Source organism: Panthera onca, chromosome X, assembly GCF_046562875.1.
Source record: "Panthera onca isolate mPanOnc1 chromosome X, mPanOnc1 haplotype 2, whole genome shotgun sequence".
Classification (NCBI taxonomy): domain Eukaryota; kingdom Metazoa; phylum Chordata; class Mammalia; order Carnivora; family Felidae; genus Panthera; species Panthera onca.
The window spans coordinates 76,316,101-76,330,474 of NC_138357.1; the positions used below are offsets into that span (position 1 = coordinate 76,316,101).

The 14,374-nt window shown below is 42.9% G+C and overlaps 1 protein-coding gene and 1 long non-coding RNA gene across 14 annotated transcripts in view; one reads left to right on the forward strand and one right to left on the reverse strand.

The window, feature by feature from the left end:
• The window catches only part of VSIG4 (V-set and immunoglobulin domain containing 4), a 40,980-nt gene extending 34,755 nt beyond the window's left edge, over positions 1-6,225 (forward strand). The window contains exons 6-8 of one of the 2 annotated variants that reach the window (XM_081794172.1): positions 2,907-3,011; positions 5,148-5,169; positions 5,508-6,225. In XM_081794172.1, coding sequence (XP_081650298.1) covers positions 2,907-3,011; positions 5,148-5,169; positions 5,508-5,745 — 365 coding nt within the window. In that variant the 3' untranslated portion in view covers positions 5,746-6,225. Of the gene's footprint in view, positions 1-2,906; positions 3,012-3,911; positions 3,959-5,147; positions 5,170-5,507 lie in introns of those variants that run through there. The other variant, XM_081794173.1, reaches the window with a different exon arrangement.
• The window catches only part of LOC145714572 (uncharacterized), a 95,009-nt gene extending 81,258 nt beyond the window's left edge, over positions 1-13,751 (reverse strand). For 4 of the 12 annotated variants that reach the window (XR_014136902.1, XR_014136897.1, XR_014136898.1 and 1 more), the window contains exons 1-3: positions 12,676-13,310; positions 9,770-9,828; positions 9,208-9,590 (exon numbers count right to left, since the gene is read on the reverse strand). This is a non-coding gene — a long non-coding RNA (uncharacterized LOC145714572). Of the gene's footprint in view, positions 1-9,207; positions 9,591-9,769; positions 9,829-12,675 lie in introns of all 12 variants that reach the window. The other 8 variants (XR_014136900.1, XR_014136895.1, XR_014136901.1 and 5 more) reach the window with 8 other exon arrangements.
• Between the last annotated feature and the right edge of the window lie 623 nt (positions 13,752-14,374).

Here is a 14,374-nt window from a genome sequence, read left to right on the forward strand (position 1 = left end):
ATATTGTTTATTTCTGCTCTGATCTTTATTATTTCTCTTCTTCTGCTGGGTTTAGGCTGCCTTTGCTGTTCTGCTTCTATTTCCTTTAGGTGTGCTGTTAGATTTTGTATTTGGGATTTTTCTTGTTTCTTGAGCTAGGCCTGGATTGCAATGTATTTTCCTCTCAGGACTGCCTTCGCTGCATCCCAGAGCGTTTGGATTGTTGTATTTTCATTTTCGTTTGTTTCCATATATGTTTTAATTTCTTCTCTAATTGCCTGGTTGACCCACTCATTCGTTAGTAGGGTGTTCTTTAACCTCCATGCTTTTGGAGGTTTTCCAGACTTTTTCCTGTGGTTGATTTCAAGCTTCATAGCATTGTGGTCTGAAAGTATGCATGGTATAATTTCAATTCTTGTAAACTTATGAAGGGCTGTTTTGTGACCCAGTATATGATCTATCTTGGAGAATGTTCCATGTGCACTCGAGAAGAAAGTATATTCTGTTGCTTTGGGATGCAGAGTTCTAAATATATCTGTCAAGTCCATCTGATCCAATGTATCATTCAGGGCCCTTGTTTCTTTATTGACTGTGTGTCTAGATGATCTATCCATTTCTGTAAGTGGGGTGTTAAAGTCCCCTGCAATGACCACATTCTTATCAATGAGGTTGCTTATGTTTATGAGTAATTGTTTTATATATCTGGGGGCTCGGGTATTTGGCGCATAGACATTTATAATAGTTAGCTCTTCCTGGTGGATAGACCCTGTGATTATTATATAATGCCCTTCTTCATCTCTTGTTACAGCCTTTAATTTAAAGTCTAGTTTGTCTGATATAAGTATGGCTACTCCAGCTTTCTTTTGGCTTCCAGGAGCATGATAAATAGTTCTCCATCCCCTCACTCTCAATCTAAAGGTGTCCTCAGATCTGAAATGAGTCTCTTGTAGACAGCAAATAGATGGGTCTTGTTTTTTTATCCATTCTGATACCCTATGTCTTTTAGTTGGCGCATTTAATCCATTTACATTCAGTGTTATTATAGAAAGATATGGGTTTAGAGTCATTGTGATGTCTGTATGTTTTATGCTTGTAGTGATGTCTCTGGTACTTTGTCTCACAGGATCCCCCTTAGGATCTCTTGTAGGGCTGGTTTCGTGGTGACAAATTCCTTCAGTTTTTGTTTGTTTGGGAAGACCTTTATCTCTCCTTCTATTCTAAATGACAGACTTGCTGGATAAAGGATTCTCGGCTGCATATTTTTTCTGTTTAGCACACTGTAGATATCGTGCCAAGCCTTTCTGGCCTGCCAAGTTTCAAAGGAGAGATCAGTCACGAGTCTTATAGGTCTCCCTTTATATGTGAGGGCACGTTTATCCCTTGCTGCTTTCAGAATTTTCTCTTTATCCTTGTATTTTGCCAGTTTCACTATGATATGTCGTGCAGAAGATCGATTCAAGTTACGTCTGAAGGGAGTTCTCTGTGCCTCTTGGATTTCAATGCCTTTTTCCTTCCCCAGTTCAGGGAAGTTCTCAGCTATAATTTGTTCAAGTACCCCTTCAGCACCCTTCCCTCTCTCTTCCTCCTCTGGGATACCAATTATGCGTATATTATTTTTTTTTAGTGTATCACTTAGTTCTCTAATTTTCCCCTCATACTCCTGAATTTTTTTATCCCTCTTTCTTTCAGCTTCCTCTTTCTCCATAACTTTATCTTCTAGTTCACCTATTCTCTCCTCTGCCTCTTCAAGCCGAGCCATCGTGGATTCCATTTTGTTTTGCAATTCGTTTAAAGCGTTTTTCAACTCCTCGTGACTGTTCCTTAGTCCCTCGATCTTTGTGGCAAGAGATTCTCTGCTGTCCTGTATACTGTTTTCAAGCCCAGCGATTAATTTTATGACTATTATTCTAAATTCACTTTCTGTTATATTATTTAAATCCTTTTTGATCAGTTCATTAGCTGTTGTTATTTCCTGGAGATTCTTCTGAGGGGAATTCTTCCGTTTGGTCATTTTGGAGAGTCCCTGGCGTGGTGAGGACCTGCAGGGCACTTCCCCTGTGCTGTGGTGTATAACTGGAGTTAGTGGGCGGGGCCGCAGTCCGACCCGATGTCTGCCCCCAGCCCACTGCTGGGGCCACAGTCAGACTGGTGTGTGCCTTCTCTTCCCCTCTCCTAGGGGCGGGATTCACTGTGGGGTGGCGTGTCCCGTCTGGGCTACTTGCACACTGCCAGGCTTGTGTTGCTGGGGATCTGGCGTATTAGCTGGGGTGGGTAGGCAAGGTGCACGGGGGCTGGAGGGGCAGGCTTAGCTCGCTTCTCCTTAGGTGATCCACTTCAGGAGGGGCCCTGTGGCAGCGGGAGGGAGTCAGATCCGCTGCCGGAGGTTTGGCTCCGCAGAAGCACAGAGTTGGGTGTTTGCGCGGAGCGAGCAAGTTCCCTGGCAGGAACCGGTTCCCTTTGGGATTTTGGCTGGGGGATGGGCGGGGGAGATGGCGCTAGCGCCTTTGTTCCCCGCCAAGCTGAGCTCTGCCGTCCGGGGGCTTAGCAGCTCTCCCTCCCTCTGTCCTCCAGCCTTCCCGCTTTCCGAGCAGAGCTGTTCACTTATGACCTCCCAGACGCTAAGTCGCGCTCTCTGTCGGAACACAGTCCGTCCGGCCCCTCCGCTTTTGCCAGCCAGACTCGGGGGCTCCGCTTGGCCGGCGAGCCGCCCCTCCGCCCCGGCTCCCTCCCGCCAGTCCGTGGAGCACGCACCGCCTCGCCGCCCTTCCTACCCTCTTCCGTGGGCCTCTAGTCTGCGCTTGACTCCGGAGACTCCGTTCTGCTAATCCTCTGGCGGCTTTCTGGGTTCTTTAGGCAGGTGTAGGTGGAATCTAAGTCTTTAAGCTCATTTTCAACCATATACCTCTTGGCCTTGTTTTGCCTCCTAGGAAATGGCCTACCTACCTTTTCCATCATTCTCATCATTTCCCTGTGCTGTATGATGGTCTCCATCCTGGCTTATGTCATGCTCTGCTGGAAGACATCCCAACAAGGTCAGTTATGAGTATAACTGAGTGGCTTTTGCTCATTAATTCATTCTGACAGTATAGTTAAACATAAATTCTGTACCAGCCACTGTGATAGGCACTTCAAAGAGCTCCCAGCTTAGAGTGGGAGTGAGAAAAGAAGTGTATGGAGATAGATATGCAAGCCAACAATGACAAGATGATGTATGGAAGTTAATTCAGAAATCTTTGTTAACTAGCTTAATGAAAGCCATCACTGTAATGGTTTGTCTCATGAGGATGCAAGAGAAATCGAAGTCACAATCCTTGGCTTCAAGTTTATTACAATTTATTTAGAAGATTCAAAGTAGAAATATGAAGTTTATCAATAATCATACATAACAAAAAAGGCTATAGACTCAAAGCCTGGAGAATATAATCAATGATAAGGTTTCCAGAAGAAAGGAGAGTCAGTTAAGGCTGAAGAGATTAGCAAGAACTTTTAGGAGGAGGTGGGACTTAGACCAGGCCTTGGAGGATGAAAAAAAAAAATTAGAAGGCAGTGTTCCAGGAAGAAGGAATTACATGAGGAAAGGTGCAAAAGCTCAAAAGATGACGTTGAGTGGGGCCATCAATGTAGAAAATTCAGAGGAGAAATTCAAGAGAAAAGGAAATTTTATTATTGATAACAAAGTATCTTAAATAACAGGCTAAGGAATTTGGAAATTTTTTCTCTAGGCCTTGCAAAGGAACTAAAAGTCAGCAATTAAAAAAAAATAAATTGATGACATCATGGAGGTGCAGTTGTCAGGGCCATTTAATAACTGTGAGCCAACAGAGGAGTTAAAAGAGAATTTGGATGTTGATTTCTAAGTAAAATCTAAATACACCTCAAAGCCTGCTGCACTGGCCATTTTGCCTAACATTAGTGTGTCTTTTCCTCCATAGAAGCTTCTATTCCCAAGTAGCCTAGTTTCCACCATGAGTCTCTGAAGGTCTTGGCTAGTCAGGGTGGCTATGACTCATGAGGCTGAACTTGGAAGTAGAGATAACTCAAGTAGCCACAAATCCCAGCGAAAACAACATTCATCATAGCCTCAATGAGATTAGGTGTAAACTGTAACCATATTAGATTGTTTCCCACACAAAAACCTTATAGGGCTGTTCATAGCCCAGGGAATAGAAGTCAAAATTTGAATTCCATTCAAGGCCCTCTCTGATGTGGCTTTAGCCTATTTTCTTGACCCCCATCACTCCTTAATTTCATTTCCAATCACTGGGCTCAAATAGGCAAATATGCCACATATACCTAATGCCTCTATGCTTTTCCCCTTTTGGATTGCCTTCTCATGATTGCCTTCCCAGAATTTCTATTTTTATCTCTCTATAATGGAGATAGCCTTAGGCCATTAATTCAATTTAACATGTGACTACTATGTGCCAAAGTGTGGGTATATAAAAAATGAAATAGATAACACCTGTGGTATGGGAGCTATCAGGCCAGTGGGGCTGGTAAGACATGGAAACACAGGGCTGTATCACAAAGCAGAGGGCCTGTGGCATGCTCTGTTTTCTTTCTTGTGTTTGAATGCATGCATCCCCAGTTGCATTCTTGAAAGTTTATAAACTCCTAGAGGGAAGTACCAAGAAACATCCATGTTTGTATCAGGTTATAGAGCCTTTAAGCCTGCACGGACTGCAGATAGTTCTCCTCCACAGACACTAGGGGGAAATGGTGACCTACTTCAGGATTTTTTCTGAGTGCAGAGTGGAGATGAGTGCATTTGGAAATGGCTTAGGCCATGGTCCCTGAGAGGCTAATTTAACCCCTTCTGCCTGGGCCCTGGCCTGGTCAAGTTTTCACAAAAACTCCCTGGGGATCTTTGGCAAGATTTCTGGGTTGAGAGTGCGTCCAGCTCCAGTGTTCCTTCCTCTACCACACCAAGCAACTGTTCCAGCCCGATGTCCTGAACCAGAGTATACCAAAGAGGATAGTAACAACATGTACTTTTCCTTTCTCTGAGAAATCTGTATCCCTGTGTTTCAGTTTATCTTCCCAATACCTCCCAATAGAGATCTCTCTTTTTGTCTCTCCTTCCCTCATTCTTTGGTAACCAGTGTCCACGTTTGGCCCTTGTCCACTCCCCATGGAGACTTCTGACTTGATTTCTTCTTCTTTTCTAGAACATGTCTGTGAAGTGGCCAGGTAAGATTACCTCTGCTTTTCCATCTTCTGACCCCTTCCCTGCCCTCATTCTGTTTGTCACTGGCATGGAAGAAAGAGAGGTTGGCATAAACCCAATTCTAAGCCCCGAGGCCTTCAGGGTCAGGGAATAGCTTTCTTCCCCCTCTGAAGCACCTCCAGAGGATCTTTCTTGACCCACTGATGACATGGAATAATCCAGGCCCACTAGCCTCCTGTTCCCAGAAACCCTTAGTAACAAGAGCCTAAGGGTCAGTTGGCAAGAATTGGGGCAGAAGTGTGGGAAACTAGAGTCCCAGCTTCAAGCCCCTCTTTATGTGTGGTGGGATCTTGGGCCACAGGGCACATTCCAGGGAGGACAGCAATTCTGGTGAAACCTGGAGAGTGGCTATTTTCACAAGTGACTGCTCCAGTGAAGAGTCATCTTCCCAGACTCCGGGCATTGACTACTCTGACGATCCCTGCTTGGGCCAGGAGCACCAGATCATCGCCCAGATCAATGGTGACTATTCTCACCTGCTGCACACAGTTCCTCCAGATTATGAGCTTTTGACTACCAAAGACAAAAGCACCTGGTAGGCCATGGTCTGCTGACATAATTGCCTATTCAGCCCCTGAATTCTGCACAGCCATCTTCCCTGCTACTTCCATTCCTGGATAGCCCAACGGGTCTTTCATCACTGAAGTTCTAAGAGTGACTGGCTTTGCCCAAGAAGTTATATGCACTTCAAGCAAGCCTGCTGCTGGGTCATGTCTTAGACCCTTCTATTATCCCTTCTGCTTCTTCTCTTCAAACACCAGAGGGAAGTTCCGATAGCACTGAGATGTGGTCATCATGCTTCCAGACACCACACAGCTTTGGTCTCTTGCCACCAGAAGACTAGAGGGAAATGCAGCTTTGCCTGCTCAGGGGACCAGTTGTGTCCAGGATCACTTCCCTTTCTTCAGGGCCAGATACCTTTTTGTGTAACAAGCTAGGGTTAAGTTTTGCTCCTGAGCTGTGAGTCTAGTGCTCTGGTATTCTTTTGGTGCTCAATAAAAATCAAATCATGATAGCAACCTTGGTTATATTGGTCTTCTCTCAAGTACCCATCAAGTGATTAAAATGAGACTGGTTGAGATGTTTGGGGACTTGGAATTATGAATAGTACCTTTTCTTTTTTTGTCTTTCTCTTTCCCACACATACCATCTTTACTTTACTTCAGATGTGGGCCCATCTGGGACACAATGAATATTTGGCAAATTCGTATTCAACTGTCTTCCATTCCCTTCCCTGTTATCCTGCCAACTCCATTTGGATGACTCTCTTAAGTCAATTGGAAACCTGAAAATGAGGGACCCCCTCTTCTGTTTCAGGGGACTGTGGAAGTAGAGATGAAAGGCTCCATTTATTTCCAAAGTATGAATACACCACCCTCAAAGATTTCTACCTCCTGGAATCCTGAAATCTTTGCAGTAGTTGTCTTCACCATAAGTCATCTCTATACTCTGGCCTTCTTACAATGTGGGGGTCCAAGCAAAGAAATATTTTTCCTCAAGCACAAATGAAAACTAGGAGTGTGTGTGTGTGTGTGTGTGTGTGTGTGTGTGTGCGCACGCGCTCGCGCATGCATACATGCATGCATGTGTTTGACAATTTGCATGTGTGAACGCATGCATACACCTTTATTTCAATCTCCTCTATGAAGACCTGTTCTAGGTTGACTCAACACTTCTTCCTTTTCCTCATGTAATTCATGTCAAATAAACTTCTTTGCTCTTCATGGAAGCTGTTTTTGACACGTTGGGTTCTAATGCAGCCCAAGGTCAGCTCAGGTTTCACCAGGAGATTCTCTCCTTTGGGATGATTACAGAAGTCAAAATAGTACACAGAAGTGAACAAGAATTATTCCTTTGCTTCACCACCATCAACCTGTCAACTCCATGGTCAAAACCTCAGCATTTTCTTCATCCTCATATGCCAGCTTCACATAGCTGATGAAAGGAGCAACTTATTCTTCCCCATCATGCTTACAAGCCTCTGAAACAGGGACCCACCCAGTGGAAACCTCAGCTTCCTTCATGAAACAGCTGTTTCCAGACCCTCAGGCTCAGAAAAAAAAGCCATTATTCTCTTCCTACTACCCTTAGAGAAATAAATTATTGGAGTTAGGAAGACAATCCTAATTGCATGCCAATTAATCAAAAGATCCTCAGTGGTGCCTGGGTGGCTCAGTCAGTTGAGCACCCAACTCTTGATTTCAGCTCAGGTCATGGTCCCAGAATTGTGGGATTGAGCCCCAAGCCAGTTTCCTTGCTGAACATGGAACCTGTTTGAGTGTCTCTCTCTCTCTCTCTCTCTCTCTCTCTCTCTTTACCTCTTCCCCTCTCCCCCACTTGTGAATGTTATTTCTCTCTCTAAAATAAAAATAAATGTAATGGGGTGCCTGGGTGGCTCAGTCAGTTGAGTGTCCAACTTTGGCTCAGCACGAAATTACAGTTTTGTGGGCTTGAACCCCATGTCAGGCTTTGTGCTGACAGCACGGAGTCTGCTTCAGATTTTGTCTCCCTCTCTCTCTGCTCCTCCCCAGCTTGCTCTCACTCTCTATCAAAAATAAACATTGAAAAAAGTTTAAAAAAAATAAAAACACAAGCAAAAGTAAATTAATAAAAGGATTCCCAAACCCAGGAACACTCCCCTGCTACTCCCATAGAAGCTATGAATTCCCAAGGACATCTCAAAGTCTCTTATCTTAGAAATCTTGGAGATTATTAATTTTAATTCTCCCATATTACATATGAGGAAATACATCCTAGAGAGGGACATGACAGTATAAAATCACATACATCAAGTCAGTGATAGAGCAGAGACAAGAAAACAGGCCTGTGAACTGTTAGGATCATATATTCATTGCAGTAGGAATCATCTTTGCCCCAAAACTAATATTTTTTTTTTCCATACAAGTCAGTAAGAGAGTCATAGGTACAAGGTTATCTCAAAACTGTAGGATAGGCTAAACAAGCATGGGATGATAACAGAATTTGTCTTAGGCAAATAGCCATTCAGGGAAAGCTGGAAGAGGAAAAAAAAAAAGCAGATCTCCAAAAGAGAGACAGAAGATATGGAGTCCCTCTAGGGCATTTTCCCAGATTCTGACCAAGAGATGGCCCTGGGGGGGGGGGGGATCCACAATTAGATAGGAATAAAAAGTGCTTCATTCTGTAAATCTTTCTATTTGAGATTTCCAATGCAACATTAGAAAATTAAAGACACTGAAAATTCTGCAATAAAACACCTGTATAACTTTGAGTTACCAAATAATTTCAAAACATATTTGTCCTCTGAGCATATGTTTTTGCTCTTCCATTCTAGTCCTTGACCCTATTTCTCAGGAGGAAAATCCTTCAATGTTGATTATTACCTCAAATACCCTATAGCATTATGGTGACCACAGTTTAATTTTTTTCACAAATTTCTGAATAGCATCTTGACCCAAATCCAAGGATAATAGTCTAGTAGAAAGTCAATCAGTAAAGATGTATTATTTTCTGTAACCAGAGCTACTGGGTGCAGGGATAGAAAGGGGAGACAGCAATTCAAGAAAACAGTATTTTCCTCACAATTTCATGGGGGGAGTTAAAAATATCCACTGGAAAAGTTTATTAATAATTCAAGAGGTGCCATTGGACAATAGAAGTGGGTACATACAAGGGCTAAGGCAAGGTGTGTTCTTCAAATGAAGAAGAAAAAAAGTGTAGGTTGACTTTCAAAAGTCCTTGGAGAGACTGAAATTTTTCTGAGCCAGAAGTATGAGAAATAATTGAGTAAGCAGAAAAAAATAGATAAAGTATTACCAGAAGGAGAAAAGACATGAAGAAGAAAAGAAAGATAAGGTCAAAGTGTGTCTAGAAGCCAAGGCTGAGTGTCAGGAAAGTGGGTTTCTAAGCCCTATCATGAAGCTTGTGTGAGAAGTCTGGTGTCCTTTCTAGGAGACTCTGTAAGAGGAATGTGAAGAAAAAATACAAATCAAAGAGCACTTCCATCCCTGGATTCCATATACCTTTTTAAGACCATTATGTCCTGCTTGGGATCTGACAATGTGTGTAGAAACATTCCAGATCTGTGGCTTCAAGAGTTGCCTCATTTTTCCCCTGGCACCCTCAGATACAATGCTTCAGTTCCCTCAAGTCACTGAAAATAACCTGTGAAAGTTTAGTTTGTGTTTGGAGAGTGATCTTGTATTCAGCTGACAATTTATTTGTTGTATCCCAACTGCTCTGGCTTGGAGCTGTTAGGCATATGCCGCACTTGGGGTATTTGACAAACTGACACTCTACCACATGGAGTGTCCAACTCAGCTTGTCAAATACACGGAGTGTGGCACTGCAGGAGCCAGGCCAGGAGCTTCAGTGAGGAGGCAAGATCTTCCTGGGAGATATGGCCCTGGAGGGAATGAAAGAAAAAGGAGTCACACCCTGAGCCCCAGAGAAACTTCAAAGGCTAAGGACTAGCAGAAACATCAGAATAAGGAAGTGAGCAAAAACAGGCATAAGTCTCCCAACCAGAAGATGGATCCTTAAGGAAAGCCCAGCTGAGACTGCAGATGAGGCCCCAGTGCTCACCCAGAGGTCCTCGGGCTATAGCTTTAGCATTCCTTGGAGTTCCAAGCTTCAGTTGGCTCCTATATGCATAAGGGAGAGAATTTGGTCATTGCCCTGCTTCTCTGACCTCAGGAAAAGACTAGGCCCCAGATTAGTATCCACAAGCCCCCCCCCCCCCCACCCACTTTCCAATGTCCCACAGTCTTGTGGTTATGAACATAGACTTTGAGGTTAAACATGAGCTTAAATTTTAACTGTCATTAAGTAGCTGGGAAACCTCAGATAAATTATCTCATCTCTCTGAGCTACAGTTTTCCACATCCACAAAATGGGTTTGAGTACCTACATAATAAGTTATTGTGAGAATGGCATGAGTTAATGTATGCAAAGCCTTTAGTTCAGTATTTGATATTCAAAAAATGGTGGTTGTGCTATTGAGAAGGAAAGCAAGGGCCAGTGACAGTTGAATTAACAGGATCAGGACAGATGAAACAGGACTGTTGTATGGCTTTAGCCTTGCCTAACATGGGCCCCCTTGTCCCATCAAGACTCAAGAATGGAAGCTATAAAAGAAACATCATCTAGTCTTACCCACTCATATTATAAATGAGGAAATGAAGGTTAATATTGAAGAAGAAAGTAGCTGCAGGTTATACAAGTTGTTCATAGTTTAGGGTTAGGCCTTATATCACCTCATTGTGCCTTTCAGCTTTCCTCATTGTTTCTTTTAGCTCTCTGCTCTGTATTTATCTCTTTCTCTCCAGGAAAAGGGAGACACGTCCACAATGATGGCAAAAGACAAGCAGTAGATGTGGCAGTGAGGCATTGGGATCTTTCAATCCACAACCATTAGGGAACTAAGGAAGCTGCTAGGAACATGGTCATGTCTGGAATTTACAGAGTAATACCCTTGGCAACACCCAGATCTTGTTGATAAAAAAAAATCCAGGTTGTCTGTGTCAAATGCTTCACCTTTCCAGTTGTGGCAGTTGATCTGTGAGAAAGTAGCTGGCTCATATTAAATACTGGTATGACAAGTGGCAAACATTACACGATTGTCAGGAATAGAAAAGTACCCCATGAGGCCAGAAGGCCTTATTTGAGCTAAGACAAGGCAGAGGGACTTGTCTTTTAGGAACAACAATATTTTTTTAATATTATCTCCTTTAGTTTAATAGATGTTGATGAGGGGATGACATGCTTCTCCAATTTGAAATATAGGAGTGACTTTAAATACAAGTCTATAAACAATTTTCTCCATCCCCTCATTTCCCATACCACTCAATTCATCCCAAGCCACCCAGAGCAGCAAAAGCAACAATCTTGGTCACCATATACAGTATAGTGGGAAAAATCAGACAAATTTGGATTCTAATGCTGCATTGAGTACCAACTAGCCAATCATGGCATTGGGAAAATCTTTCTTTGAGCTTCAGTTGTCTTCTTTGGAAATGGGAATAAGAAGATTTACCTGGCAGAATTGTTAGGAAAGTTTTCTCAGCTTTTCAGAGCTTCCCATATAGGAGCTAATAGGCACTGTGACTCAGTCCCTGCAGTTGTGGGTGGAGGCCAGCCAAGAAAGTTGATTAATAGAGCTTGCATTCAAGGTGGCAAGACAGAACTGGACTCATGTCCAGAAAGCTCTATCATTACCCTCATTGGCTACCGGCTTCCGTGAGAAGACCTGGATAAACTGGAGGTGCCTGTAGCCTCGTGAAACCTCTTTCTGATTTCATGAGAGAGAGAGAGAGAGAGAGAGAGAAATATGAAATGGCTAAATATTCCTTCTTAGTATACTCGAAATTGAAGAGCCTTATAGACCATATCACCTCAATATTAATGGAAGGAGTCAGTGGCTGAGCTGAAACCAGATAGGTTTTATTCCCACTCTTGATGTTCTAGTGCATGCCTCTCCAAATGAGTGTATATAAGAAAAACAGGTTCGGGGCGCCTGGGTAGCTCAGTCGGTTAAGCGGCCGACTTCGGCTCAGGTCATGATCTCGCGGTCCGTGAGTTCGAGCCCTGCGTCAGGCTCTGTGCTGACAGCTCAGAGCCTGGAGCCTGTTTCAGATTCTGTGTCTCCCTCTCTCTGACCCTCCCCCGTTCATGCTCTGTCTCTCTCTGTCTCAAAAATAAATAAACGTTAAAAAAAAAGTTAAAAATAAATAAATAAATAAATAAATAAAAGAAAAACAGGTTCAATTGAAAAAGGCTTGCCAAACCCATGGGAAGAAAATGTGAATATCGACATAGAGGTATTAAGGAACTCTGAAAGTTTTTCTCTTAGTGTGTCATACTACACAAAATAAAATCATTTGCCCCTAATCTACCCTAGTAGGGCTAACACAACAAGCAGCAGGATGTATCCTGCTTCTGAACCAGTTGGACCTCCTCATACTGGAAGCAGTCTGGATTTTTTTAGGCATGGTTCAATCCCATTCAGCCCCACCCAGATATATTTATTCAGCATCTCTCTTATGTCTTTCTCAACAGAGGGTCGACAACCATAAAAATAAGGGATATAAAAACTAAATAAGCCTCTAGACACTATTCGTCTAATATTTCCCTTCCTTTTCTTTGCATAAGAGGCCAAAAATGTGTTCTCGAAAGGTGAGAGGACTTATCAAAGATACATAGTGCATAAATGGCAAATTCAAGACGGCTATTCAAATGTCCTGACCCATGATTCCAAAGAACACTCCATTTCCAAGTGGCTAGCTCCTAACAATGTTTTTGAGGAAGAAATGTTATCTTTCCTTCTCACCATTAGAATTTTCAAGATAGAAAACCAATGGGAACCTTCTCACCCACCCTTCACTCAGAATCCCTGAGGAGAGTCCAAAGAGAATAGGGTAGGTAGGTTCAAGCCACCCTTGGACCTCCCCCAGCTTGGGAATCCAAGCAGAGAGGGAAAATGGATATTATACCTGTTACTGGAGCGGTGCCTTGGTCTTGGAGGAGGCAAAGGTTCCCTGGTGATGAGCCAAACTGCAGTGGCCAGAGGTAACTGGGCTTTTTGCCTGGGGCAGGAACGTCGTGTGTTTTGAAGGGTCCTTGATGTCTTCAAGAGGAAACATAAATGAGGAAGTTAAGGCTGAGGTTAACCAACGGAAATCTGGGTGAAAAATGACAAAACAGTGCTATTGTGAAAGGGCCCATTACTGCAGCAACAGTTCCCACTGCCATGCACCCCCCAGCCCATTTGTAGCTGACCTCCTACAGACAATGGTTCTCCAAGCTGCAGAGAGTTGAAGCAGAAAGCCTCTGGCTGCCTTAGGCTCTACCTATGGGTCAGAGTTTTCCCTAGAGTTAATGAGGAATGGGTTAATGAGTTAATGAGGAATGTCAGAGCTGAGACATTATCAAATGAAAATCTACATTGTCAAAATTGAGAAACAGATCTGAGGGATGAAAGAAAATGATATCAAAAAGCAAATTAGTGGTATATGTGGAATTTAAATCCACTTCTATCAACTTCAAAGCATTTGTTCTCTCACTCTGTCAGAATGTCTTCAGGTCCTGAAACACCCTTTTTACTTCCCCTGGCACAGCTTCTCACCTGGTACAGCTACATAATTTGCAGGGCCTAGTGTAAAATGAAAATGGGGGGGGGGGGCTCCTGTAAAAAAAAAAAAAAAAGAAGATTTCAAAATGGTGACAGCAGAATAGTAAGCCAGAACACCTGGGTGGCTCAGTCAATTAAGCATCTGACTTAGGCTCAGGTCATGATCTCGTGGTTAGTGAGTTCGAGCCCAGCATCGGGCTCCTCACTGAAAGGGCAGCTTGGAATTCTCTCTCTTTCTGCCCCTTCCCCATTCTCTCTCTCCCAAAACAAACAAACTTTTCCAAAAATAATGAAGAAGAAGAAGAAGAAGAAGAAGAAGAAGAAGAAGAAGAAGAATATTAAGCCAAGTGTGAGGTATTTCTAAGTATGGGGACCTGGGAAACTTTACAGGTCACATGCCTATAAAGCTGGCCCTGCTGGCACAGCTCTGACCACAGATCACATTTTGGCATGAAGGGCCTTACAGAAGGAAGGGAAGAAAGAAATTCACTTCTATTAATAATAAAATTATGTGCTTTACATGCATTATCTTATTTAATCATCAACTCTTTGGTATGGTATGTATTATCATTATCCTTATTTATATGTGAGGAAAGTGAGGCACATAAAAGTAAAGTGACTTACCTAAAGTGAACAAAAAACTAAGAAATAATGGAGAAGATATAATTTCCACTCAGGTCTTTCTGGCTCCAAAAGTTAGGCTTTTTCTACTCTCACACACTGGCTACAAGGAGAGAAAAAAGTAGTTGACCTTGAGAAGAAAAATATGGTGCCAGATCCTTAAGTTCAATTGTGACTTTCAGGCTTCATGAAGGATGTGAAAAGTGTGAGAAGAAATTGAGTGACCTCTTGGTGCCACATGTTTGCAATCTTTGGGCAGTCCCCATTCATAGTTTGGAAGACACTGGATTCCCATTATGCAGTATTCTACATCATGAATCCTGATGGTATTGAAGAAGAGAGAGGCAATTTTTTTTTCAATTCTTTTAGGGTATACTTGTGATTGCCTTCAATGATTGCAGTGCTCAAGTCCCAGTCCTTAGTCTACATAGCAGAAGTAG